The sequence below is a fragment of the Cyprinus carpio genome, chromosome A18, assembly GCF_018340385.1.
Source record: "Cyprinus carpio isolate SPL01 chromosome A18, ASM1834038v1, whole genome shotgun sequence".
Taxonomy (NCBI): Eukaryota; Metazoa; Chordata; class Actinopteri; order Cypriniformes; family Cyprinidae; genus Cyprinus; species Cyprinus carpio.
This window is the reverse complement of record NC_056589.1, coordinates 4,038,897-4,066,896: the sequence shown is the minus strand read 5'-3', so window position 1 is coordinate 4,066,896 and position 28,000 is coordinate 4,038,897. Positions and strand designations below refer to the sequence as shown.

The 28,000-nt window shown below is 43.4% G+C and overlaps 1 protein-coding gene across 1 annotated transcript in view; it reads right to left on the bottom strand.

Moving 5' to 3' along the window:
• The window catches only part of reln (reelin), a 92,432-nt gene that overhangs the window by 5,643 nt on the left and 58,789 nt on the right, over positions 1 to 28,000 (bottom strand). The window contains 47 exon segments of the mRNA XM_042774805.1: positions 3,185 to 3,382; positions 3,479 to 3,698; positions 3,779 to 3,936; positions 4,120 to 4,281; positions 4,391 to 4,464; positions 4,550 to 4,725; positions 4,839 to 5,081; positions 5,196 to 5,302; positions 5,832 to 6,007; positions 6,095 to 6,272; positions 6,670 to 6,884; positions 7,019 to 7,173; positions 7,573 to 7,823; positions 8,211 to 8,404; positions 9,052 to 9,219; positions 9,221 to 9,230; positions 9,305 to 9,343; positions 9,345 to 9,443; positions 10,299 to 10,467; positions 10,554 to 10,803; positions 11,671 to 11,929; positions 12,018 to 12,168; positions 12,971 to 13,075; positions 13,078 to 13,193; positions 13,271 to 13,497; positions 13,609 to 13,711; positions 13,927 to 14,095; positions 14,556 to 14,738; positions 14,851 to 14,935; positions 15,809 to 15,986; positions 16,086 to 16,105; positions 16,108 to 16,228; positions 17,395 to 17,668; positions 18,136 to 18,330; positions 18,430 to 18,588; positions 18,764 to 18,840; positions 18,993 to 19,206; positions 19,465 to 19,622; positions 19,879 to 20,114; positions 20,940 to 21,146; positions 21,225 to 21,396; positions 21,931 to 22,136; positions 22,802 to 22,988; positions 24,516 to 24,653; positions 25,009 to 25,118; positions 25,454 to 25,646; positions 26,293 to 26,529. Of these exon segments, the coding sequence (XP_042630739.1) occupies positions 3,185 to 3,382; positions 3,479 to 3,698; positions 3,779 to 3,936; positions 4,120 to 4,281; positions 4,391 to 4,464; positions 4,550 to 4,725; positions 4,839 to 5,081; positions 5,196 to 5,302; positions 5,832 to 6,007; positions 6,095 to 6,272; positions 6,670 to 6,884; positions 7,019 to 7,173; positions 7,573 to 7,823; positions 8,211 to 8,404; positions 9,052 to 9,219; positions 9,221 to 9,230; positions 9,305 to 9,343; positions 9,345 to 9,443; positions 10,299 to 10,467; positions 10,554 to 10,803; positions 11,671 to 11,929; positions 12,018 to 12,168; positions 12,971 to 13,075; positions 13,078 to 13,193; positions 13,271 to 13,497; positions 13,609 to 13,711; positions 13,927 to 14,095; positions 14,556 to 14,738; positions 14,851 to 14,935; positions 15,809 to 15,986; positions 16,086 to 16,105; positions 16,108 to 16,228; positions 17,395 to 17,668; positions 18,136 to 18,330; positions 18,430 to 18,588; positions 18,764 to 18,840; positions 18,993 to 19,206; positions 19,465 to 19,622; positions 19,879 to 20,114; positions 20,940 to 21,146; positions 21,225 to 21,396; positions 21,931 to 22,136; positions 22,802 to 22,988; positions 24,516 to 24,653; positions 25,009 to 25,118; positions 25,454 to 25,646; positions 26,293 to 26,529 (7,722 nt within the window).

Genomic DNA, 28,000 nt, shown 5'->3' with positions numbered 1-28,000 from the left:
TTAGTAAACAAACTCCAGTTAGTCCAAAATGCAGCAGCTAGAGTTCTTACTAGAACCAGGAAGTATGATCATATTAGCCCGGTCCTGTCAACACTGCACTGGCTCCCTATCAAACATCGTATAGATTTTAAAATCTTGCTTATTACTTATAAAGCCCTGAATGGTTTAGCACCTCAGTATTTGAGCGAGCTCTTGTTACATTATAGTCCTCCACGTCCGCTCCGTTCTCAAAACTCTGGCAATTTGATAATACCTAGAATATCAAAGTCAACTGCGGGCGGCAGATCCTATTTAGCGCCCAAACTCTGGAATAACCTACCTAACATTGTTCGGGAGGCAGACACACTCTTGCAGTTTAAATCTAGATTAAAGACCCATCTCTTTAACCTGCCTTACACATAACATACTAATACACTTCTAATATCCAAATCCGTTAAAGGATTTTTAGGCTGCATTAATTAGGTAAACCAGAATCGGGAACACTTCCCATAACACCCGATGTACTTGCTACATCGTTAGAAGAATGGCATCTACGCTCATATTAGTCTGTTTCTCTCTTATTCCGAGGTCACCGTAGCCACCAGATCCAGTACCGTCAGAGGGTCACTGCAGTCAGGACCTACTACCAGCCCTGAAAGACCTCTACAGCCCTGAAACAGCGGAGACCAGGACAACTAGAGCCCCAGAAACAGATCCCCTGTAAAGACCTTGTCTCAGACGACCACCGGGACAAGACCACATGAAACAGATGATTCTTCTGCACAATCTGACTTTGCTGCAGCCTGGAATTGAACTGCTGGTTTTTGTCTGGCCAGAGGAGAACTGCCCCATGACTGAGCCTGGTTTCTCCCAAGGTTTTTTTCTCCATTCTGTCACTGATGGAATTTTGGTTCCTTGCCGCTGTCGCCTCTGGCTTGCTTAGTTGGGGACACTTCATTTACAGCGATATCGTTGACTTGATTGCTAATTATTGCACAGATACCATTTAAACTGAACTGAGCTGCATGATGACATCACTGAATTCAATGATGAACTGCCTTTAACTGTCATTTTGCATTATTGACACACTGTTTTCCTAATTAATGTTGTTCAGTTGCTTTGACACCATCAAACTACTCACAAACGACCAAAAAGAAAAAAAAACAAAACCAAACTGCAATTATTCATAGAAGGCTCCTCATAAAGCAACCCACTGCTGACCAAGTTGCAGAAAGAGACCCACCTAAATGCATACAGCAAGCAGTGAGCGTGCACAATCCCCAATCCAGGGCAGAAGCGCTAGAGGCCATGTGGGGAACAGGTGTGGGTTATGAGCCAGGACCAAAACCAGCAGACCAACCGATCCCCACCCACCCAGAAAACATGACTGGAAGGATGCACTGCATGAGATGAAGCTCCGGTTCATGCTCTAACCAGATTGAGAGTCAAAACGGTTTCTCTTTTAGTATATTCTGAAGTGTTCCAGCAGGTCATAGGTGACAGGAACAAAAATCATCAGTGGACTGCCTCACATCTGGACTGACTGTCTTCTTCCTATTTCACAATTACAGTTTTTACAATCTCTAGGACAAATTTCTAAAAGCTTAGGTCACTTTTCAAAGCTCTTCACACAGTGCACACAACAGCAGCTATGTGACTAAATCATTTATCATTGCTTTGGCACAAAATTCAATGGAATGAATCTTTCAAATGACATACGTTCTTTTCTCACTCAGACACCTACAGGCCAGTCAACATTAGCCAGTGGTCCTTCTGAGGCAAAGAAGTACAGTGCATGTTACGTGTGAGTGACACTGAAAAGCCCATGGATCATCTCCATCATGACAGATGCAAAGACTCTTCATTTCCAGAAACAGAATGACATCTCCAACTTCAGCACTTACTCCATGCCCAGAGTGGATGAAGTGATGGATTTCCTAGGTAAGGACCATTTCATATCAATTTGTAGGTTCACAACATTGGAAGGTACTGTAATAGACAGCAAGCACCTTCTAAATTCCCTTTCCACACATTTTCATTTTAATGGGATTTAATGTGATAGTCAGAGTACTGCCCACAAGGCTTTTGGCTCCAACAAACAGATAACTTTTGCCTTTAAGAATCCACCACCTTTCAGGAAGAGCAAGGGCGTTAACACAAGCACATTGCGCCATCCTTAAGGTCAGATGATTGTAAATTCTACAGATCTTACCTGGCCATGCGGCTGACATAAGAGAGAAGGCCTGAGGACATGTCTTTTTTTACGCCTTTTAGTGTTAAATGAGTGCACAAGCCCTTAAATAAACTCTATTGACTGTATGTGTGGATGGAATCCACCAGAAAATGAACAACACACACTCAAAATCATGAACACACTGAAAGTGATTAACGCACAGGCAAAATCATGAAGACACTGTTTTAACTTGGAAACTTCAAATGCAAATAATACTGATGGATCAGAAATGTGCCTAAAGTGCAATCCCTCCTTTTGAGGAAGGTATACAAAGTGTTCAGAAAAAGAGTTCTCTTAGACTGGAAGTGAATTACTAAAAGTTTGGGAGGTGTTTTGAAATCAGGGAGTTTGGAGACAGTAGCAGCATCTTGCCTCACTTCAAGGCTCCTCCATTTGAGGACTTCAGAACCTTCACCTCAAAGGTTCCTTCATCTACGTCTTCCAGACTACAAGGACCTTCTCGGCACTCCAGGAGTTTAGTGTTGCCCAGCACTTCATATTCATGGCTGTTGAAATGGAATCCAATTTCTTTCACCCACTGCAACATGGACCAGCACAACCAGTGAAAGCTGTCGCTGCCACCAGACTTAGTGGAAAGTATTTAGATATTTTAGTTTGCAATAGATATTAAATAGCTGATGTCAGTTAATAACAAATAAATCACATCCTTGTTCTTCTTACTCCTGCTAAATTTTCTCCTACAGTCACTCATGTTTGCTTCATACTTCCAGTACATTGATGTTTCTCAAACTGAATTTCAAACAAGAACACCGAACACAAGCCATTCACACATCTGGCAGGTGCTTTTACAAAAGCAACACAAATTGCATTCGAGATATAAATTTTACAGTTCACGCACCCCATGGGAACTGAACCCATACTCTACTGTCTGAGCTACAGGAGCAACACGCAAGTAATTCAGCATTATTTGTAACATAATGGACTTCATGTAATGCATGTTTGCAGACTCACAGTGGGATGTTGTAGGACACTCTCTGGGCTTTGATGAAATCTTTTGGCTGGTGTTGAGCAATGACGTGCCAGCTAACTCCGTTATTGACGCTGTACTGGAGAAGCACGGCCCGGTCGACTGTATCCTCCTGATCCAGTGCAGCGTTACAGCTGTCTGTTTGGGACACGCTGCCTATCTGCAGCACGAACATGATCTTACTGGAGGAGAGAGATGTTGAGAGGATGGTGACTGATTTTATTAAAGACTGAATGAGCAAGAAAACAAATGGATGTCTTGAATATGTTTTGCTGTACCTAGCACGGGTCAGATCCAGAGGTCTAGTGATGGCTTGTCTGATCTTGCAGCCGTTGAAGTACAGCGAGTCCCCGTGAGCGTGAGGAGAGAGCTGACCGCATCCGCTGCCCACGCCGCCGCCCTGAATCAAACTCCAGCTCTCCTGAGACACCGAACCAGACTCAAAGTTATCCTTTATCGAGCTGGGCAGTTCACTGCTGGACAAAGAGCAGTCATCACCTGAGAAAGACAAAACCTGTTCCTGTTTGTTCTGTTGTAAACTTCACAGAATCACAGAGTCATAGAGAACTGACGCCCACCGTGATGGCCTTCGTCACAGATGCAGACGGGTCCGCTGGTACAGTAGCCGTGACCGCTGCACAGTCCAGCACACGCTTCCCCGATGTACACGTGATCCACAGCCCAGCTGTAGCGCTCGCCAGGGGCCTCGTGCTGGATCCAGCGGAACTGTGTCGCACTGAACACATGAAGGAGAGTCAGACACTTACAGACATGTGCATTAATGCCTGAATACCTGAGTCTGTCAGTAATACTACTGACTTATGGATAAGTCTTTTTAACAACCACACATCCTAATGATAATGCAGTCTCTCAAAAAGACCCTTTAAGGGAACATTTCTAGAGACCCTAAAAGCCATACCCAGACGACACGTGGTCAGGCAGCTGAATGGTGACTCTGGTCCACACTGAACTGTTGACAGGACTGTAGATAGTGGACTCGTGGAACTGGAAAGGTGAGCAGCCCACATTGTTGGCTGTAGAAGGGAGACAGGCGGACTGGACTAACTGCCACACGTCTGACCTGTGGAGGAAAGGAACTTCCTTACTAGACAACATATCACCACTTCCTTTCTTTCCTACTCCCCTTCCTCTCTCTCACATACACATGCACATCTGTCGTCTGTACTCACCTGGCATCCTTCCTGTACTGTAAAAGCACTGAATGATGGTCATCACATCGGTCTGCCTCACAGCCAACCACAATCTAAAGTGGACAAAGACCAGAGTCACTGTATACCTGCGTGTCTACGTGTGAAAACTGAATGATGTCAAAGATCTTGTGCTCAAACCTTGAATTGTAAGATGTATCCAGGCTGAACAATGAGTTCACGGGTGGCCAGTATGTTGTGCGACCCATCTTGGTTCTTGTTGGGCCAATACAAGTGGAACGATGGGTTTCCGCAGAAGCCGGCCGTACGGACAGCATTGGGATAGAAGCTCCAACTCTCTTCGTGAGAGACGCCCTCTGGAGGAAGAAGAACATGAGTGTAGCTCTATTATATGGTCAGTAGCTCAGTGTTATGTTTGTTTTCACGGATCCAGACTTCAGGATATCACAATGCCACTGATGATAGTCACCGTCATCAAAGGTGTCCAGGAGGGTGCTGGGGTTGATGTCAGAGCCTCCCACGAGGATGTTGTCTAAAGCCCACTGAGCGCGCGCCGAACTTGACCGCACCAGACCCGACAGCAGCGAGAACGGCTGCCACCATCGCAGACGGGTGGCGTTGGTCAGGGCTCTCTCCGGCAGCACGATGTAATCTCTCCTCACTGATATGTACTTCAGATAGTCCATCTCATGGAGCAACGTCCAAGACACACCTTACAGAGAGAACATTGTAGTGAAAGGAAACTCAAACAATTTAAATGACTCGTGTCTTCATGAAAGGAAAGATGAGAATGATTTTGCATTTGTGTTATTAATGAAGAACATACCTCCATCAATAGAATAATCCAATAACACACCCTCTTTCCGACAGGTTGGACGATGACACACAGTAACGTTCTCCTCGCTGCCGATTTTAGCCCAGTACTCCACAAACCTGGAACAGCAGCACATGCACATGTTATTAACATGAGAATACACTTAGTCTTACGTACAGTTAAAAAACAAACAAACAAACAAAAAAAAAACGATTTCTTAGATTTTTAAAAAGAGCAACATTAAGAATTGCATTTAAATAGAATAATAAAGGCTTAGAATATGTACCCTCATGCAAAGGAAGAAGCAAAACAATACAACATCCTGTTTCTTTCCTTGTGAGGAAATCATAAACTACATATTGCAATGTTATATGACTAGCATTACTGTAATACAGCATCTAATAAAATGGAGAAATTAGAAAGTGTGAAAAGAACACGATCCTGCCTAACCGAAAGTGTTCCGGGAACATTCTGGGAAGTAAATATTGTTAGCTGGGTGTTTGGGACAAAACAGTTGAGGTGCTCAGCTACATCATGCTAACATAAAAGAATAAATGCCTCTGATGTCTGTGAAACTGTGAAGGGTTCAACATACAGTATGCTATGTGTGTGGCAGAACTGAGAGAGGAAAATGCTCAGTGTAGTTACTTCGCCCCACGCAGGTCCAGATCACTAGTGACCACCTGTCTGGCCTCTGCACCGTTGAAGTACAGAGCGGTTCCCTCCACCAGCACCCTGCAGTCAGTACAGGGGTATCCGCCTTCCAGCACCTGCCACTGCGGCCCGCGGGGCCCGTCCCAGTCAAAGCGCTCCTTCAGTGATGCCTGCTGGGGACACAAGGAAAGGCTGATGTTTGCGGAGCTCGCGTGCACATTCACACATCTGCTGTTTCACGCTGGGTTCTGGATTACCTTCAGCGTGGTGCTGGCGTAGCAGTTGGACCCAGTGAAGCCCGGGTCACACAGGCAGTGCTGGTCCAGACAGTCTCCGTGACCTCCACAGTGGTTTTCACAAGCAGGTCCGATGTAGAAGTTCTCAACTGCCCAGTGAGTATCTGAATGCCTCTGATAGAAGCGGAAGCGCACCGTTCTGTGAAGGACACCAGAATATCCATCACTCACCTGAAGATTATAGAGAACTCTCTTCCCTGTGCACATAGAAACACTTGCAAAAATGACTTTTCAAACAAATAAAACCGAGAGTAGATGCAATTCTCAGAAGAAATGTGGTTGAGTTTGTTGATTCAACCAGTACAAGGACAACTGACTACTTGACTACTACTGCTTGAATAACTGTGTCTATGGTAAACTGAATCATGGTGTGTTTTTGCTGTTCCCTATCCTCTGCTGACATGATGAATATGAGTTAAACTGGTTTATTCTCTTGTCTTAACGCACTACATCTCCTGGAGAAATGACTCTAGCATTGGAAGAACTCAGCAGCTGATTTCAGCTTCATGTACAAAGCAGTGTCTGCGATGTCTCACGTGTCTGCGAGACCGTCTGGTAGAGGATAAACTGCTCGCTTCCAGCCGTCGGCCGGGAAGAACACAGACGGCTGCGACACCAGTCCGGCACAGCGAGGATCTGCAGGTAAACACTGAGGCACCAGGTACTTCCAGGTCACACCGAAGTTCACAGAGTACTGAACGTGAACCTGTCTCTCTGCAGGCTTCTCCGGCACACTGCAGCCAACCGCAATCTAACAAACAACACACATAATCATCCATCTGCATGCACAAATAATCACAGTTTATGACTACAACCCATCATAGAAACCATACCTAAACAAATGACTGACTGATGGAGAGCATGCATTCATCAGCGAGAGTTTACCTTGAACTGCATGACCCAGCCTTTGGCAGGAACTATGTCATGTGTAACAGCATAAACTTCCTGTCCATCAGTGCTGCCACACACCATGACACCGTCTGGAGAGCTGCAGAAACGCTTCACGGAGCAGTCTTCAGAAAACAGCCAGTGATCGCTCACTGAAATCAAATAAATTCAGATGAGTATGAGTACTGTAGATAGAGAACAAGTGAGAGTAAAGGTGAGCTATGGTTACAGTGATCCTGCGCCTCTGACTGATGGAGGTTTGAAGACAAAACATCATTTAGTTATTTCATACAACTCCATAGTTTGATGGCTTGATCAAAAAAAAAAAAAATTCAAATACACTGTACAATTACATTTTTAGACCCTTTTGTCAATATCAATTAAATTTATCCAAAACTCTTCACACAGTGAGCACAACAACATAAATACCACCAAAACAAAACCAGTAAATAATGCTCACAAATTACAATAATTACCATCTGTACAAATGGGGAAAGTTTTGTTGATCCCTTATAAGGGGTGTGTGTGTGTGTGTAGACGTGATCTAGTACCGATGGTCTCCTCGTGGATGGTGGATGAGCCGCTGTGTCGTGTGTGTGTGCCGTCAGCCGGTGCTCTCTCGTGGCTGGGCAGCGCCGCTCCTCCAAACGTGTCTGAGATCTGAGCGTGAGCATCTGAGCCGGAGATCAGCACATTATCCAGAGCCCAGTCGCTCCGATCGGCCCCGTCATGCTGCGGCTGCCACCAGCGGATCCGGACGCCCACGGCCCGCGCAGCAGCAGGCAGCAGAACATTCACAAACCTGCAGCAGAAAACCTTTACAGTTACAGTGTGAATGCACCAGAGCTGAACACTTCGGCCAGAGGACCTTTAATTCATTAAGTTAAAAACAGTTCTGCTCTTCCCTCCTGTTACTCTGTGCTCAGAATAGAACAGTAGCATGATGATTACTATGTACTATTTTGAAAAACACTGTGCATCATGTAAGGATTTTAAACAGTACTACACTGCACGGTTGCCTGATGACATTATAAGGTGTCACATGTTTAATTGAGTGAGAAGACTTCAGTTACACGACATCTGTACAGTTTGTACAGTATGCATGGAGTGAAGGGTCGATCTGGGAACTGTAAGAATCACTAGGTATTGTTCAAATCAAGAAGATCAGAGTGCTAGCAGAGAGACTCACTCAGGCTTGCTGTACTGGTCATAGAAGATCTCGGTCAGCAGATTCCAGCTGATCCCCGTGTTCACACTGAACTCCAGCAGAACGCCCTGATTACGGTTGCTGGGTGCGATCATACAGCCGTACATGAAGTAGAACTGGATGAATTCGGCACTGGTCAGATTCAAATCCACCGTCACCAGCTGACGAGAGCAGCTCTGGCCATTGGACAAACAACAGCAATGACACTCCGATTCATTTTAAAACTACCATGGCTTATGCAAACAGAACTGTAACAATACTGTCATGTTTCCTGAAACATTACTGGAACAGAGAGAGAGCTAGACAGACAGACAGACAGATTTTCCTTCAACAAATGATTTTCATGGAAAGGTTTTGATGAATATACTCATGATATTTAAGATGGAGTTTGCTCAGAGATTTCACGCTCTGGTGAAAGTAAAATTGAGCTTTTGTGCCTCATTGTTAAGCTCACAATGCAGTGAGAACAGCATCCCTACAGTGAAAGACAGCAGGAACGGGAAACTCATAAAGAGAGAATGAAAAATAGATGGGCCAACTATAAAAAAAAGCCTTAGAGGAAAACAAGCTGCAATCCTAAGACTCCTGGGACACGATCTTCAGGGAAAAAAAGCTCTTTGCCAACGGTTGTTCTCAGTATTAACTCTGGGAGCTGGAATACTTATGAATTTGGTCATTTTGTTTACAGTTTTCATCTATAGTTAGTTTTTCTGACTTTATGATATTATGATTTCATGCTTCAATAGTGTAATTTAAAGACTGTGAATGTGAGCATCTCAAGAGCTGCTCAAAGTGAAACAGACTGAAGGATGGATGGTTTTACCCCGCTGAAGTGCAGCGCTGATCCTGAGGCCACGGCTCCACAGACGCTGCTGATCTTGCCGCCGGTCAGCAGGTGCCAGTGATTGAGCGCTGGAGCTCGACTGAAACTGTCCTTGAGCTGAGCGGGCAGAGAGACCAGCGGCTCATCGCAGAACTCGCCGCCCCACTCCAGGGTCACATCTGAAAGACAAGAGCCGTGAGGAACAGGAAAGACTTACAGCAGGCATTACGTGGTGAACGTGAGAGTGACTTACACACAGGAGCTCTGTCTGCAGCGGCCGCGGCCGGAGCACATCTGGACAGCCGTCACCGATGTACAGGTTATCCAGAGCCCACGTCTGCTGCTTATCGAACGGCGCCGGCTGGAACCAGCGGAAGCGCGTGGCTGTGGACCTGAGCATTTGACACAAAAGGCAACGAAAAAACTTTCAGTTCTTGGAAATCATTATACCACGGGCCGTTGAATGCTTGATTCTGATTGGTTGATGGATATTCTAATGTGTGCAATTATTTTCCAGGTAACACGCAGCTCCCGGTCTGTCGACCGCATTACACCTCCAAATCAATTCACCAAATTTATTTTCAGGTATTTCAAAGGTCCTAACAGCCTACAACAGCAAAAGAACCAAAAAAAAAAAACCAAAGTCACCGAACAAAGCAAACCAATATGACCAAAAATAGGATAAAAACAACATTTTCCATGTTTTCCTGAGTAAATGACTTTTTATGATCTATGCACTTTCTTTATCCTGCTCTCCCTGCAAATGAAATTTTCAGTAATATAGTTTGCAACTGAGAAGATAAATGACATTGCACAGTATGGAGTCTGTAATGTTGCTTTTCTTGGAGCAGATAAACTTACAGTTTCGCTATTAGTAGAAACGCTTCTGCCGAACACCATAGAGAGATGATACTAACTCTAAAATGACGTACTGAATTTTCAAACAGAAGTTTGGGACGAGAGACGTAAGAAATTAGTACTATCTGAACAATTTCTAGAGGAGTTGTAACCATGGTATAAGTGGAATAACTGAGTCCAGTCCTTTGAATTATTGAAAAATAATGCACACCTGAGGTGTAACAGCATTACTTCCTCTGCATTGTGTTTTAATAATTTAATTCCTTACTTGATTTACATGCAGGTGTCATGTCAAGTCAGCTTTATTTCTATATTGCTTTATACAGTACAGATTGCGTCAAAGCAGCTTTACAGTGTCAAACATGAAAATAGTTTGGGTGATTGCTTACCTGGCGTAGTGTGGTATGGGTAATGTAACTCTGCCCCACTTGTTGTAAGTATCTGACACCAGCAATCTCTGCAGTGTGTATGAAGAACAATCTTGGCTTGTGGGTAAACAATCCTTGACCAGCGGCAGCCACGTGAGACCCAGATCCAAAGAGTACTCCAGCTCCACCGCTGCAGACACATGAATAGCAGTCAGAGGAAAACCCTTCTATTCATGACAAAAACACAGAAGTGCACGCTCATGTCAGGAGACGTACTGTAGCAGGAGGAGGTGACGGAGCAGGAGGCAGAGAAATCAAACTGGATGAAGGCATCTGGGCCCAGACTGATGTCGGTGGTGATGCCGTAGCGTGTGTTTGACTTCTCGATGAAGGCGAAAGCTTCTCCGTCAGAGCCACACACCGGCATCCGCGTGCCCCCAGGGTGCAGCAGCCAAGAGCGTCCATTTGTGGAGGAGAAGTCATCCTCCAGTGGCCCCCAACCGCTGGCACTGCCGCCCACAACCAACTGCACACACACACACACACACACACACACAGCGATTTCAGCAGGGCAAAAGAGTTCACATATCCACTCTACATACAGATCCAAAACCAGCACATCAGCCAAAATGTGCTGGTTCACTGGCTGTATAAAGAGTGGCTTGCATAGCCATTCAGACGCCCTGGCCTGCGTTTCCCAAAAGCATCGTAAGCCTAAGTAGGTCGTAGAACCATTGACATCCATGGTCTCTACGATCAGCTTAGCTCACAAAGCTTTTGAGGAATGCAGCCTGAATTTTACTGGATTTAAAATCTGATAATCACTAATAATTAAACTAATCTGATAATATTTTTATTTGAAACTGTTAAAACTTTAACTGAATGCATGTTTGAAATGCAAATTAATACCAGGTGGAAACGTAAAACATCTTGGCTGACCACGTTTGATTTGACCACTAAAAACTCATCTTAATGTCAGACGTAAACAAGATCAATGAGACGTGCAAAATGGAGGTAAAAGCTGCAAGAGAACCTGTTCCAGAAGAAACAGCCTTGAAACTTTCAGTGGGACTTTGATCCTAAGTTAGTTGACATGTCGTAGCAAAGTTACTTCTAGTTAGTAGAGTGTCTAAAGTAAACTATCAAAATAAAGTATAATCAAATCATTCATTCCGAGCTTCAGTGGAGTGAAAATAACACTGAAACCCAAACATCAATGTAGCTTTAATCATGGAGTAAAATGAGAAAATTGCTTAGTTGTTTTGAACGGCCTTTGCAAGGCACTCCATTGACTATTTTAAACGTATGTACGGTATTTGAGCTGATATTTAATACAGTGTTAATGAGTGTATTGCAGTAATGTCATGTGTGTCTTGGTGTAGCAGCTCTTTACTTTATCAATAACCCAGGGGCTGTGGAAGTGTCCGTTCTCAGACGGCTGCCACCAGCGCAGGCGTGTGGCTGAGGTTCGCGCTCGGAGAGGGATCTCCAGGGCCACCAGGTGAGCCTGGTTACTGCTGTTGCTGTAGAGGAACTCCTGCAGGAGAGCCCAGTTCAGACCTCCATCCACGGAGAACTGCAGGAGCACGGGCTGGGAGCGCGGGTCAGGAGCCGCTTTACCACAGCCCAGTCTCAGGAAGAACTGGATAAACCTGATCGGGACACATACACATCTCCAACATTTCTAATGGTGTGAAGGACATTTTTCACGGTGAACCATCTGGTGTGTTTGTGGAATACCTTGCATTAGACAGGTCCAGATCTGATGTCTCCAGCATTCGCAAACCGTCCTCACTGAAGAACAGGTGGTTCCCGCTGGTGGTGATGCCACACTTTCTGGAAGGCTTTCCTCCACTCATCAACTTGAAATGTTCAGACTCCAAAACCCCACACCTATGTGTCACAATCAATAAAATGTCAAATTTTTATACACAGACAAATCCCAATGAATCCACTCTAGTCAAGCTTCTCTTTTGAGAAATATACACCGCAAGCTATTTGTCTGTTCACAGTGATTGTGAATCTGCTGTACACCATGACACAATCACTGAAAAGATACTTCAAGTTTAATTGTACGGTTATGAGGAGCAGAATCATAATGCCTTTATTGTCAGTGCACAGCTGTACAATGAAATTCAGTGCAACTCCTTTGTGATAAAAAAAAAAAACAAAAAACACAAAATATAGAGTAACACACAACTCGACATACAGGCAAAAATACAGGAAAAAATATCTGAAAATAAATCACACATTCAAAAACACAATATAAAAGCAAAAAAAAAACCACACAAAACACCACACAGAATTCTAAAATTCAAAACCACCAAGCACCAATGAGCACCACTCACATAATTTCCCATTAAATTACTTTATATTAATCCCAAATCATTGCCAACTTCACCTTAGGCTGGAAGCAGCATGTATTTTTTGATGTTAAGAAAATGAGTTCTGCTGTCCCAGTATACGCAGCTCACTGGTAGTTTGACTTTCTGAAGAGTGTGATTGTCAATTGACAAATGTCATTTTCTTTTAAATGTTTGCATGAAAGGTCTGTTTGTGTCATTTTTCTTTAGGATAAATAACACTTGCTTTGATATTTTATACCTCATACAGTGGCTTACTGTAGACATTTGTTACTCAACTAACCACTGTCAAATAACAGCATACTGTAAAACATCTGTTTGTTACTGTACCTTCGAAATCCTCCTTCAGAAAATCTGGGTTGGGCACATCTGGAACGGAGCAGTCGGGACCAGAGTAACCCGGATCGCAGCTGCAGTGAGTACCGTGCACACACACCCATGGCCGTTACACATGTTCTGGCACTGAGGGCCGATGTAAACATTGTCCAGGGCCCATGTGGGCGGAGCCGCGCCGCCTGAATAAAACCCCTGATACCAGCGGAACCGCACGGAGCTGAAAGCACAGAAACACCGTCACACACCCAACACACAACAGGGAACCGTAAAAACACACAAGCGGCTCTCGCTGACCCGCACAACCGCAGCTTGCCGAAGTGGATCATTTCTCTCCTCCAGCCCTGTGTTGTGCCGGGATAGTAGACGCTGGCCGGGTGGAGCTCCGTCGAGCAGAGAGAGCTGAGTCTGGGCCCTCCGGCACACAGAGGAACCAGCAGATGCCACGTGGCTCCGAAATCTCGTGAAAACTCCAGACGCACAGGGTTCAAGGAAGAGCTTTCAGTTGTGCAGCCCACATTAATCTAGAACAGGAATCACACAGTAGCTAACGACATTCCCACTCAAGACTTTTTTCAATTTACAGTCATGAAGATGGCCTTTTAAATGCCGATATCTATGGCTCAAAGCCCTACCTCGAACTGGACGACAGTGTTCTCGTTGACATCAATATCTCTTGTGGTGATGGAGTGCTCACCCAGCTCACTGGACATGAACACCACGGCTGAGTCCTCTTCGCTGCAAACACAGTGAAACTAACATGATGCCATTGCGATCTCTCAACACTGAGATCAACATCAACATCAAGCGCTGGAGGCTCAGTGGCTGAACATGCAGAATCCAGGAGCTGCCCAAGTCCAGAGGCACGAGCTGACTATGGTTTATCTCCTTGAGCGTGTTACATTGGTGTACATGGTATGTTGATGTGAGGTGAACACTATGCAGATACTTACAGTCCTGCCCTCTGATAGGGGCAGTAGAATCCAGTGTTTCCTCCAGGATAAAACAGCCAGTTCCCCTCCTGAGGACCTCCCTCAAAGCTGTCTAATATAACTGGCAAGCTATTGATGGTGTTTCCATCTATGATCAGGTCATCAATCACCCACACCTCTTCCTTCTTCCCTGAGGGTTTGAAGAATGACAAGTGCAACAATTACAGCAATGACAAAAAACAGAGTATATACTCTGTCAGAAACTGATTAGTACAAGAGCGTCATGTGGTACATGCAATGGCACATGTTTGAGGTATTCCGATGACATCAGGACTTTGGAACCAAATGCACATTTGTTTGTCATCTTAAGACTGAAACACTGGGCATCATACACTTGCCAACTTTGTAAACAGTTACAGAGGAAACTGAGCATAAACTCCTCCAGTCTGTAAATCAGTGCAACAATCTGGGCAAATGTTGTGAAGTGTATTCCAGCCTTTATGCATTAAAATTCTTCTCATAAAGCCAATTATCCTGTCATGGTTCTAACTTTTCAATAATGTAACAACACAAACTCATCTCGATATATTGATGTATTTGTGATTGAGTGAGGTATACGTGGGTAAGATTGACTGACTGTGTTTTCTTACCACTATTGTACGGCTGCCACAGTCTGAAGCGCGTAGCGTTGGTCTGTGCGCTGGGAGGCAAAGACATGTGAACAAACAGTGTGTCTGTGGAAGTGGGGAAGTAAAACTCGTCTATAAGCAGCCAGCTGATCCCTCCATTCACTGAATACTGCAGCAGCACGGAGTGAGAGCGCTCAGGTACGCCTGCGAGTAAAACACACAGAAATACTGTTTACAACCAGTGCAGGCATTCCCATCAGCTAACAGAAGACAAGCAGAAAAGCTGGAGATAAAGCACGCTCCACGCTAGACTCACCCTTCGTTATGAACTTGAATGAGAACTGGATGTACATGGTGTTTGTGCAGTCTAGATCTGCTGAGACCAGCATGCGCAGTCCCTCCTGCAGGAACACATGGCACAAAGTCAGGAAAATAGAGGAAACTGATTTCTTCTCATTTACTGATAAAAACCATTCTATGAAAGTTTTAATATGCATTTCTATTAACATTTACATTTAGTCATTTAGCAGATGCTTTTATCCAAAGTGACTTGCAAATGAGGACAAAAGAAGCAAACAAAACCAACAAAAGAGCAATCATATGTAAGTGCTGCAACAAGTCTTGGTAAGCCTAACTCAGTAAATGTAGCAAGGTTGTTTATTTATTTATTTTAAAATCAATAACAAGAAAACAAAAAAATATAAAACAAAAAAAACACACAACAAAACAATAAGAAGGTCATTTTTTATAATAAATAAAAAGAAAACAAGTAAATAAAATAGAATTAGAATAGATATTGCAAGTGTTAGAGGGACTTGCAAAACCAACATATAATTATATTTAATGGTAACACTTTATTTATAATTCGATAGCCCACTTTAGACATTCTACGAACTAGAAGTAACTTTGTTAGGTTAGGGTTAGGGTTAGGGTTAGTGGAATAACTTGAAATGTATGTGCAAAGTGACTTATGTCAGTAGGGTTAGGGTTAGGGTTAGGGTTAGGTTTACCTTTATTATGTCCATCAAAATCAAGTGTGAGCAGATATTAAGCAGACGGTCACTGATACTCTAATGACTGCTAGCTGACATAGAGCTGCACAGTCACTAACAGTTAGTAGAACGTCTAAAGTGGACCCAAAATAACGTGTTACCAATTAAATAAATGCTGGAAACAAGTGATCCTTTACTTCTATGATGATGGAGGATTCGATGCATAAGGCAATGCAGTAATACTCCACTGGAAGATCACTGCTGTTTGACTGCAATACTCACTCCTTTAAACATGAGGGCCGTTCCTGATTTCAGAGGCTCTCCGCTCAGTGTGCCTCTCTCTGCCCCGTACACCTCCGGCCAGACATCAGTCCTCAGGTTCTCATTGAAATCTTCCTTCAGAACGGATGGCAAAGCGACTAGAGGCACACAATGCGGCCCACCGAAGCCCTTATCACAGCTGAGTGAGAGAAAAAAACTCTGAAACTGCAGGATCGCAGAGGAGCATGTGAGGAATATGAAGCTATCAGGAGCTAAAGCAGCTGGAGTCCACACTCACACACAGTGTCCGTTGTCACACACAGTCCATGTCCGGAGCACATCCATGGGCAGCCGGGTGTCAGCAGCACATTGTCCAGGGCCCAGCCATCAGCTCCAGGAGTCAAGTGAGGCTGGATCCAGCGGAACCGTGTTCTGGGTGAACTATGCGTTCGGGAACAAGAGTGCAGTGTTGAAAATCCAGACTGAACATTCAAACATGTAAAGTTACATTAAAGTGCTGCAGCTATGATGCCAAATCTCAGAAGATTCCTTTTCCAAGCAAAACAAGGTCTGTAGTAAACATAAAGTGAAAGTCGTGACATTTGTCAAGTATGGTAACCCATACTCGAAATTGGTGCTCTGCATTTAACCCACCCAAGTGCACACACACAGCAGTGAGAAGTGAACACACCGTGAACACACATCCGGAGCAGTGGGCAGCTATATCCAGCGCCCGGGGAGCAACTGGGGGTTCAGTGCCTTGCTCAAGGACACTTCAGTCATGGGTATTGAGGGTGGAAGAGAGCGCTGTTCATTCACTCCCTCCACCTACAACTCCTGCCAGCACAGAGACTCGAACCTGCAACCTTTTGGTTACAAGTCCAAATCTCTAACCATTAGGCCACAGCTGCCCCTAAATTGGTGATACTCATGTTTACACACTTATACCTATACCTATACCTAATTTTGAAGCAGTTATTTCAATTTTTAAAATCGTATGTTTCTAATAAGTTTGGAGTGTGAGTGTGTACAGTTTATGTCTATAACAAAGTCTCGTCAAGTTATGTTTACCACAGACCTTATTTTACTCATTAACTGAAAAAACCCATTAAAAACCATAGAACACTCTTGAGGAAACAGCGATAAAAAGCTGTGGACAAAGCTATTTTTGCAGCTGAACTTATTGCATATTCATTTGTAGGATTTTCCTTTCAGAAGCAGCATTTATGTATGGAAAGATTTCAAATCAATCACGCAAGGTGATTTAATGAGGTTAGCACTAGTCAGTATACTGCTGTCTGTGCCATCACTTAACACCTCAAAAAGCATGTTTTAGCCCATTTTGTGCCTATGATGTTTAGTAGGCACACACATGATTATCGTTGGACATGTACCATGGCGTATAAGCACATAATTCCTTACATGTTATATATCATGGTACATACCAAAGTACCACAGTATTTTCATTTAATACCATTACTGTTCATAACTGTTGCTGCCACAGTACTTTTTTTGCAGGGGCTTTACAAGCATTTAGTGGTATAAGTGTGGGACTGAAATGCGTATATAGCCCATTGTGACGTGTAAAGGGTCAGAGCCGGTCCTACATGGCAGCGCTGGGCAGGTAGACGGTGACTCTCCTCCACTGCAGGAACTGTGGCGCACTGAACACGGATCGTTGCGTGTATCCAGAGCAGCCGATGGCGGGAGGCACACACTCGGGTGTGATGAGCGTCCAGTGTCTCCCGCAGTCTGTGGAGAACTCCAGATGGACGCCGTGGGCCGGAGACGCAGCCTTACTGCAGCCCATGCTCAGATCAAACTGCAGGAACGAAGAGCCAGACACCTCGAAGTCCCAGCTCTCAGCGTAACGCGGCCTCTCTAGAGAGAGAGAGCATTCAGTCAACTCAAACCCAGCTGCATTCAGAGCAGATTCTGTCATACGAGTGTGATTCATCCACTTCTGAAGGGGTGAATCTCTCTGGAAGGTTTTGGAACGCTCTGTATGGACAGTGTAAAGCTACTTTTATTAAAATGCTTTATAGATGGAATTATGCAAATACAAACTGCCCCTTAACAAATAATCATAAACAAATAAAAATCTAAGCAATTTATGAGTATCAAGAGCATTGTGCCACCCCCTTGTACACAATGTCAATATATGTTATTTAAATTAAGCCTTTAAATACATATTATTGTACACGCATCTGATAAACATGTTAAAAGGAGTCGATTCACAGCAAAATACAGTATTGCAGATGAGTAAACGGCTCATTTTCCAGATGAAAATGCACATATAAATGTCTGTTAAGAACATGATGTTATAGGTGTGTTGGCGATTAACTCACTATCCATGCCCTCGGAGTTGAAGTTCAACACTGAGTCTGGGCTCAGACAGTCTGCTGTCACCTCTCCACCTACGACTCGATACCAGTTGTGTCTTAATGGAGACGTGCCATCAAACGTGTCGAAGAACCCACTCCTGGCGCTGTCGTTCATTCCGATCAGAACGTTATCCAGACCCCACTGGGCCGAGTGTTTACCTGAGAAAGAGGAACACATGAGGATTTGTTAGGCTCCTATGAGGCACTGCATCACAACACTTTCAGTAAGTTCATCACATGACATCCATCTGTTCTCACCCTGCTGCGGCTGCCACCAGCGGAACACGGTGTGCGGTGTCTTGGCTGCGGGTGGCAGCTCGATCGTCACCACCTGAGGCTCCAGGAACGAGCCAAAGTCCAGCTCTCGTAGGAGCTGCCACTGAACACCATTGTTTATTGAAAACTGGACAATCACACCTGACAAACATAAGAAAGGAATAACTCACAATGGGCTGCTGAACTACTGTGAAATGAGAAAAAGGATCAAGCTGCTGTGATTAACATAGACGGCAATTGACATAAAAAGGATTGGAATATTACAGTCCAGTCCCTGTGACCTACTGCAGATTCACCTCACACATACAACATTCACCTTCATTTCGGGAGCGGGGGCGAGTGCAGGTGGAGCCCATGTTTTTCCCTCCGATACGAATGTAGAACTGAACCAGACTGTACGGAAGGAGAAAACAGAGGACAAGAGAGAGTTCTACACCATTTAGGGAGAAAACAAACACAAGCAGCGGACGTGAAACACGGTTGACGTCACACAAAGGTCTAATGCTTCACTGTTTGTAAGTGTTCAGTAGGCTCATGGCACTGACCGGGTGTGGGTGGTGTCCAGCGGCGCGGTGCGAGCCTCTCGTCTGCCCAGGCTGCTGAAGTACAGCGCTTTACCTTCGCTGATGCTCCCGCAGCCGTCACCGATCTGTCCTCCACTCAGGCTCTGCCACAGCGGGCTCAGCTTCCCCTCGAAATCCTCCACCAGTTCAGTGGGACTCGGAGCAGACGGTACACAGCTGGACTGATCCACCTCCACTGAGCACCACAAACACAAATATAACCATACAGTTATGAACATGACAACAATCTATAACCTCACATTTAGCGACAAAGCGTCATTCCACATGTGCAGTGTTGAAGGACCCCAGGAACAGGGTTGGCATCCACTGACATACAGATACGATGATCGACATCTATTGATTCAGCTTCCATATCAACCAAAAAGTACTATATATCCCTGCTGAGCATAAGAAAAACTACAAGAACGCAATCGAATGAACATGAACATGTTACCTGTGTATCCCATATCGCAGAAGCAGACGCCTGAGATACAGTCTCCGTGACCGCCGCAGTGATTGGGACAGAGTTCAGAGATGTAGACGCCATCCAGCGCAAACGCAGGGGCGTCCCGATAGACACTGCTCTCCTGGAACCAGCGGAAGCGCGTCTTGCTGAAAATGACACGGGAATATAGAGATCTTCCAAACTGAGGCTATAATCATTATGAAAAGACTTCTCTTTACTGCCTTACAAAAAAAAATGTAACCCTTGGGACATTTGCCTGATGCGTAAAACACCTATAAAGCATTTTTGGAAAACTTATGAAAAATATTTTAAAAAACAGTTCTTTAAAAATATCCCCTTGACTCTGACAGTATGAATCTGTGTTTGGACCCCATTCTCAAAACAATCCCAGGGTCCAGTTACCTGGCAGCCACAACCCGTGGCAATACGACCGTGACTCTGGTCCAGCGCTCGTAGTCTCCCGTGTGGTACACAGTGGGCTCTCTGAGTTCACGTCCGCTGCCCTCGCAGCTCGTGGCCCCAGGGGATGCTGGGTAACAGCCCTCCCGCAAGAGAGCCCATGTGCGGCCCGCGTCATGAGAATACTGGAGCAGAACGGGCGCCGACGCACTGAAGACCGACTCACAGCCGATGTTCAGCTGAAGGAGAAACACAGTGCAAAGTTACTGCACAGTCTACACTGTAGAGACGACACTGAGACAAAGATTCACTGCAGTAAAAAAGCATCCATAAGGACTTTTCCCACAGGATCAATTTAAGTTTGCAGTAGCATTTAAATGCAAAGCGTTATTATTGTGAGTCTGCAGTTAGCAGAAGATGCTGATGCTGCATGTGTCACGCTTCAAACACACTTCAAATCCATCTGATGTATGTTTACACCGATACTTAAAGCTGCAGTGAAAATAAAGCAGCGACAGATTGTTTCTTCCATATTGTGACGTTCTTCCGATTGTAATGGATTATCAAAAATGAAAAAATGTAGGGCGGAACTTGATTTTGTGCATCGGTTGTTGATTGGATGTTGAGAGGTAGGTTTGGCTCTTAAAAATCTATGCAGAGTAGCATAAGCTTTAGGGGCGGAGTTTAAATGCATTAAATGATTAGAGAACTTCCGCATACGTCACCAGAGCGAAGATCCAGTTATGACATTCTGATAAAAAATGATGGGGTCAAATGGTTTACAATGAGGAGTATAAAATAAGAATTTAAGAATTGGTTACATTTTAAATTCAGTCAATTTTAATTTCACCACCGATCATAAAAAGCTGCGCAGAAAAAATAACCTTAAGTAGTCGTGCTGTGTGACAGAGTTTGATGATTTGGAGGCTTCTCTTAGCAAGTCTCAGTTTATTATATAATCACATTATAATTAATGTGATTGCATTTTTTTTATTAATTGCGAGCTTTACAATGTATGTCATATTTATGAAAAATAATTCCTCCACGCAGCCTTACATCAGTACCTTGAACTGCAGCGTGTATCCGGGACGGAGCGCCAAGTCTCGAGTCACTGCCATCCGGTCTCCGTCCGACCGGCCGAACACTAGTGCAGAGGGAGTGGGAGCGCAGAAACTCCCGTTACGGTCCTTGTCCATTCCTTCATTTCCCAGCATCAGCCACACACTCATCTGGTTGAGAGGATGATCGAATGCCGGTTTCTCGTAGAAGTTCTGCAGAAGCACAGGAGAATCAGAGCTCTGTCGTATCTTCAGGAGCGCTGCAGCAGAATCTGCTTGTGTCTGTCTCACCTGAGGCAGTGTAGGATCAGCCATGGGGATGACGTGCTTCTCTCGCTCAGACAGGATGATCACGTCATCGATGGCCCACTGATCGTAGCCCTCACCTGAGTGCAGCGGCTGCCACCAGCGGAAACGTGTGCAGGGCGTTTTAGAGGCCAGAGGAAGTTCATAATGAACAAACCTGAGCCAAACAACATCATCCAGTCACAAACACACATAATAATACATTCATATAAAATCTGCTAAATACACAGTATGGTGGATGTGATACTCACAGAAATATATACTGTATCAGATAGTGAGATAAAATAACTCACTGCAGTGTTTTAATCATTATTATGGCCGGGTCACACAGAATGTGTAATCACATACCACTGCACTGCTCTTTGAAAAGATGCTCAGCTTTTAAAAATGCATCTCAAGATCCCTAAGTTCATTCCTAATTCCATTCCTCTGCATTGCACGCGTGTTTAAAACATCAGAACTGGTTCTGCATGAACGGATCCTTCGTTTAAATAGGCCTTTTCTATTGCCAGCTGTGTTGCAGTGAAGAGCTATGGTTGGGCGTTGTGTAATGCCTGCTCATTTACTTTCAAACCACTCCAGGCCAAAAATAAAGAGAGAAAGAAGTGTTTGGATGCATTACATGCAGTTTTGATCCTGGAATTCCTCATTTTTAAATAAAAAGCTTAAAGTTGTTCTGCGTTGTTCTCACCGTGGTTTGGTGAAGTCAGTGAAGTACATCTCTGCGATCAGACCCCAGCTGATTCCACCATCATTGCTGTACTGCAGCAGAAGCCCCTCCTCTCTGCTGTCGGCCTGGTTACACTCCGCCCCCTCTCCGCCCATCCGCAGGTAGAACTGCACAAACTCCGCCCACTCAGTGTCCAGATCCCAGCTGACCAGCTGCCGCAGTCCAGCCTGATGACCAACGAGAGTTACTTTATTAGACAGCAGCATCGGTGTCATAATATCAGCGATCACAGACAACACTGTCATCTGGTGTAATGATGAAATGTGTTTATACTCCAGATTCACACTAGATTCTGTTTCACTCATAGTTTTCATCTCTTGCAGCACACTGCGGTTCAAGAACAAGTGAGTTCTGAATCTGAATCAAAAGGTATCTTTTACGATGTTTTTTTTTTCTTTTCTTTTGATGGTTTCACCTCAATACAAGCTTAAAAGAATACAGGCTTTTGATAAGTTACATTTATTTTGGAATATATGGAAGTCTGTGATAGATCAGTGAATATGATCACTTTACACTGGTCTTATGCACTGTATCATTTTTGTGACATATTCATTCATTTATATTCTAGGGATTCATATATTCAGCAATATATATCTTTGACATATTTTACATTATTTTGTGTCTATTTATTTCTGCATATTTAAATGTACTGTACTGTTGTTTGTACTGTACCTCACATATGTTGAAGTGTTTGCCTTTTCAGAAAACTAAATAAAGTTTAGCAAAAATAAGAATACATACATCCTTTACGAAAGGGAGACTATAAAACCAAAAGCATTAAAAAAATCAAACTTCGCTCAATAATAACCCTGCATCATGACTGTTATAATACCTTACTGAAGTACAGAGAGGACCCAGAGGAAACCACCCCACAGCCCTGGTCGGGCGGCACAATCTCGCCTCCGGTCACCTCCTGCCACGCTGACATCAGGGTGTCCTGGGACTCGAAGTCTGAGAGCACACTGGAGGCCAGAGTGTTGAGCGGCTGGCAGTCTGAGCCGGCAAAGCCTTCATCACACCTGGAACAGAGCAAACGCATGACCTTTCATCTCCAGCGACTGATTCACGAGCCGCCGCTAGACGCAGTGACCCAACAAATCATCCCCGCTCGCCTGGAGCCGTCACATACATCTGACCCTGAGCCGCCCATGAAGGGCTCACCGTCAGCGTCTCAAACCATGTTCAGCACACACTGATCATCCACCGCGTGACAGGCATTAGATCACAAGACGGCAATAAAAACGGTCTAAACAATCACATTTTTATTCAAAATTCTAAAGAAAGACAGTCGTACAGGTTTGCAACACCATGAACACAAGAAAATCATGGCAAAATTTTTGGTGAATGATCCCTGAAAGAACTGAACAAAGAATATAGAAGTGTATGCCATTCACATAAAACACTGAATGATTCCATATTAATTAGCTAAAACCTCACATGAAATCTGCATTGTTACTAGCACTATGGTCATTTTATCTTGTATATCTAACTATGTGTGCTTCATCATCAATATTTATCAACCAATAGCAGTGAAATTATTATTGAGATGGAAGCACCAGACTAAAGCACTTCATATTCAAATATTCCTGTTACTCTTATCACTGTAGGAATTCTCTAAACGGTTCTAAATAATGATAAAAGCTAAATAAAGTTTTAATGAATAAGTAAAATAAAAATGTAATTAAAATATAAATAATTTGATGATAAAATGCAAAATGTATTTAAAATATATCAAATATTATATGATAAGCAAAAAAAAAATTCATTCCTCATTGCATTTACAACAGTGAAAAAATAATCGTCAATAATGTTTACTGTTAGGCTATAAGGATTCCTCACAGTTCTTTTGTGTCACACACCCATGTTTTTCACTTATTGTTTGAAATGAAAGGCTATTCAAAGTGCATCAGTTCATGTCATTTATGTGCAGTCATAAAAGCAGTAAGTCAGATTCACGGCTGTGCGCTGCAGATGAGATCTGTGAGCCGGACACTCTGTTAACCCGGGGTCAGGGACTGCTTTACAGCAGAATGGAAAACACAGTGTTTGTTCACAAATGATGAAACAAAGAATAAGTGAATCCCGCAGGTCTGAGTGCGAGAGTAAATGATGTTCATGCCGCTGTGGTGGATGAAGAGCTTTAAATTATGATGAAACGTCACAAAACATCCTTAAACCAACACACAGCAAAAATTGCTGTCCAGAAAAAAATCCTTCAAACAACAAAATATTTACTTAGCACTGCAGAAGATATTAAGATTTGTTTTCATAGATTGAATTTTATTAATATGTGTGTATTTTAATTGTCTTAGTGCACATTACAGATTTTTAAAATTTGTTTATGATTAAAACAAGTGAAAAGCCTGCCAGTGTTACAATAGCTCATATTAAAAATACAATCTGTGAAAATAAGTCTTAATTTCTTGAACAGTTTTGCTTCTCCTATTGTTTCTAAGATTTTGACATATTTCAAATGGAAAATTACACAAGAATACTTGAAATGCTATTCAGTCCTTTGTGATCCACTGTAAGTGACTGTGACTGACCTGCAGTGACCGTGGTCACACCATCCATGTCCACGGCACATCTGAGGACACTGCTGCCCGATGTAAACGTCATCTAGAGCCCACTCGTCCTGCTCCTGATAGTAATTCTGGATCCATCGGAAGCGCGTCGCACTCGACCTACAGCCAGAAAACAGTATGAAACCTGAGTGAGACGAGAAAACACTGCAAATGCATAGCAGTCAATGAAGATGCATGAACACTGGTAAAATACGACCATTTCCACCCTAAAATCAGAAATACTGCTGCAAATATGAGCAAAACAGGTCATGGGAAAAGGCCTTTGGTGTTTATCCTTTTGAAACAACTGCCATGTATTATTTGTAATTTAATATAAGACTTTAAATGTCTCTTTATGGAAGTATTATTCTAGTTATCAAAAGTGTCTAATGTATACATATTCACAGGAGGATGCAGTCGGTGAATCAGAGCACAGCTCGGCGTGTCGTGTGCAGCTGCCGCGTTTGAGTCTCACCAGGTTTTGTACGGCAGTGGAAGTGTGATGCGTCTCCAGTCTGTGAACTCAGATGGATGGTAGACACTGGATGCAGTGAACTCAGAGCAGCTCGGCATTCCAGGAATAAACTACAATCACACAAAAACCCAACAGAAACAGCAGTTAACCTCACAGTGGAGACCAGAGGAATCACAGCAACAACCAGCGTTTTCTCCAGGAATCATCTATAATCAGACTACATGCAGTGGTTTATATTGTTTCTACAATCCTTACAAAAAGTGCGGAGGTTTCTGAGTAAAGACACAGTGACAGAATCAGATGGTGATACTGTCAGTACTTGAATGTACACCGTGGTACACAATCATTATCATGGTATTTATATCATACTCCAAAAACACGGTAACACTATGGTGCATTTAGGTACTTTTCTCTTGGCATTAGTGAATATTTTTGGTTTTCTCACCTCTTTGACGAGATGCCAAGTCAAGCCGTGATTGGTGGAGAACTCCAGCCGGACCTGAGTGTCGATGTGAGGAGAAGGTTCGCGTCCGCAGCCCATGACCAAAGAGAACTGGATCATGTAGGACGCGCCGATCTGCATGGATTGTGTTTCCACATAGCGGATACTGACGGCCGAGTCGTGATCGCCTGAAAAACTGAGCAAATATTTACATCATTGTGGTTTACACTTTCATTTCAGACAGCACCCGAAGGAAAATGCTGATGCTGTTTGGATTTCTATGCATTATTAATTGCAGAAATATTCTGCTTGCTATTGCATTGAATACAAAATAAAATTTCTGTCTTTTTGCTGGTCTGGCAAATGGTGACAAACTTTAGGATCTGAAACAGAGCTCTTTTTCTGCTGTTATGTACTTGGAGAACTGGTGTCGAGTGAGATATATGTCTGAGCTCATAAATATTAACTAGAAAAGTTTTATTGGACATTAATAGATCATTTAGTTCCATAATAGTAGCTTTTATAGTATGGATTAGATGTTCTACAAATCCTTAAATCCCAGAAAAATCTGATCAATCGGTTAGGGTCTGTTACCTGATGTTCATATGGTTAACTTCATTGAGCATCATAAACAAAGCATCAAGAAGTGACTTTCCAGGAGCTCCCTATTTAAGCTCAAAAAACGCATCATCAGTCACTTTCAACCACTGTAAGGACAGACATCATGATATAGTACTTATGTCTGTGTATTGAGATTTAAGTAATTGAAATGAAAGCCTGTGACTGCTGAATAAACTCTTAACTAATAATGAATGGTACTGCGGTGAACATGGGGCAGGTACCTGAGGGTCCAGTCGTGTTGGCAGTACGGCTGCACATTCCCCAGATAGAAGCCCAGGCTCTGAGTCACGTCTAACACGTTACTGAAGTCCAGGCTGATGATGTTGAAGAGGACGGAGGTCATGCTGATCTCATCCAGAGCCCAGACGTCCTGCCCGCGGCCCGAGTGGTACGGCTGCCACCAGCGGAACTGGACCCCAAACTTACGGGCCCCAGGAGGAAGCTCCACAGAAACGATCCTACAAAGAGTCCAATTCAGTCTAACCATCAGCACTAGTAAATGAGCTGATCACACAACATATATTAACCTACAGTGCCCTCCATAAGTATTGGAACAGCAAAGACAAAATTACTTTCTCTGCTGTGGAGGGTTGACATTGGCAAATATGATTAAAAGATGAATATGCGACAAAACTACAGAATGTCACATTTTATTATTAGGTCTATTGACACATACATGTTTTACCAAATAAAAAGGACAGCACTTTTAGAGTTCATCCCACTATTTGATGTGAGCATAAGTATTGGAACAGTTGAATTTAAGGCAGATGAAAAAGATTAAAAGCTAATATTTAGTTGCAGATCCCTTGCATGCAATCAGAGCAGTGAGTCTGCAACCCATAGACATCACCAGACTCTTGGTCTTATGCTTTGAAATGTTTTTCCCCAGCCTTTGATGCAGCCAATTTCCAACTGTTGCTTGTTTTGGGGAGTTTCTGTCTTTAGTCTCCTCTTCAGCTGGTGAAATTTATGTTCAATTGGATTTAAATCTGGAGATTGATTTGGGCAATCTAAGACTTTACATTTCTTTGCCCTGATAAAGTCCTTGACTGAACTGGCATACATTAAGTCATCATTAAAATGGAGAGGTCCTGTTCTAGAGACAGCCATGCATGCCCATGTCATGACACCACCTCCACCAAGCTTTACACGTGAGGCTGTATGCTTAGGATCATTTGCAGTTCCCTTTTTTCTACACACTTTTGCTTTCCAATCACTTATATAAAGGTTAATCTTTGTCTCATCGGTCCATCAACTCAGTTCCAAAACTCTACTGGCTCACATTTGTGAAAAATCTTGCCTTTCTATTTTTGGTGCTGATCAGAGGTTTCCATCTTGCTGTGTAGCTTCTGTAATTCTGTGTCAAATCCTCCTGCGGACTGTAGATTAACAGAGCATCACCTCAGCTTTCTGGAGGTTGTTGGTGATTTTACAGACATGTATTTTAGGGTTCATTTTTACAGCTTTTATGATTTGTCCGTCATCAACCACTGTTGTTTTTCTCAGCTGATCAGGTTGTCGTTGGTTGCTGATGTCGCCGGTAGTTTCCAAACTCTTGATTTATCCATGCCTTTTGTTTTTCCTATAGTTCTAACTGACTTCCTCTTTTCTTTTAGCTTCCAAATTGCTTGCTTTTTTTTCAGTCGGCTTCCTCATTTTCATCCTGGTTTGTGTGTGTCATCATTGAATTCAAGACTTAGAATGAAGAAGCAAAGGATATAACTGATAAGACACATTCCCTCCTTTTAATATCTGAAGAATTAATGCAACAGGACACAGCTGAACACTTAGAAAGGCCTGTGAGGCAACTGTTCCAATACTTATGCTCACATCAGATTGGGAGATGAAACTCTAAATGTGCTGATCTTTGTGTTGAATTCCCCCAAAATAAAATGTGACATTCTGTAGTTTTGTCTCATAATCATCTTT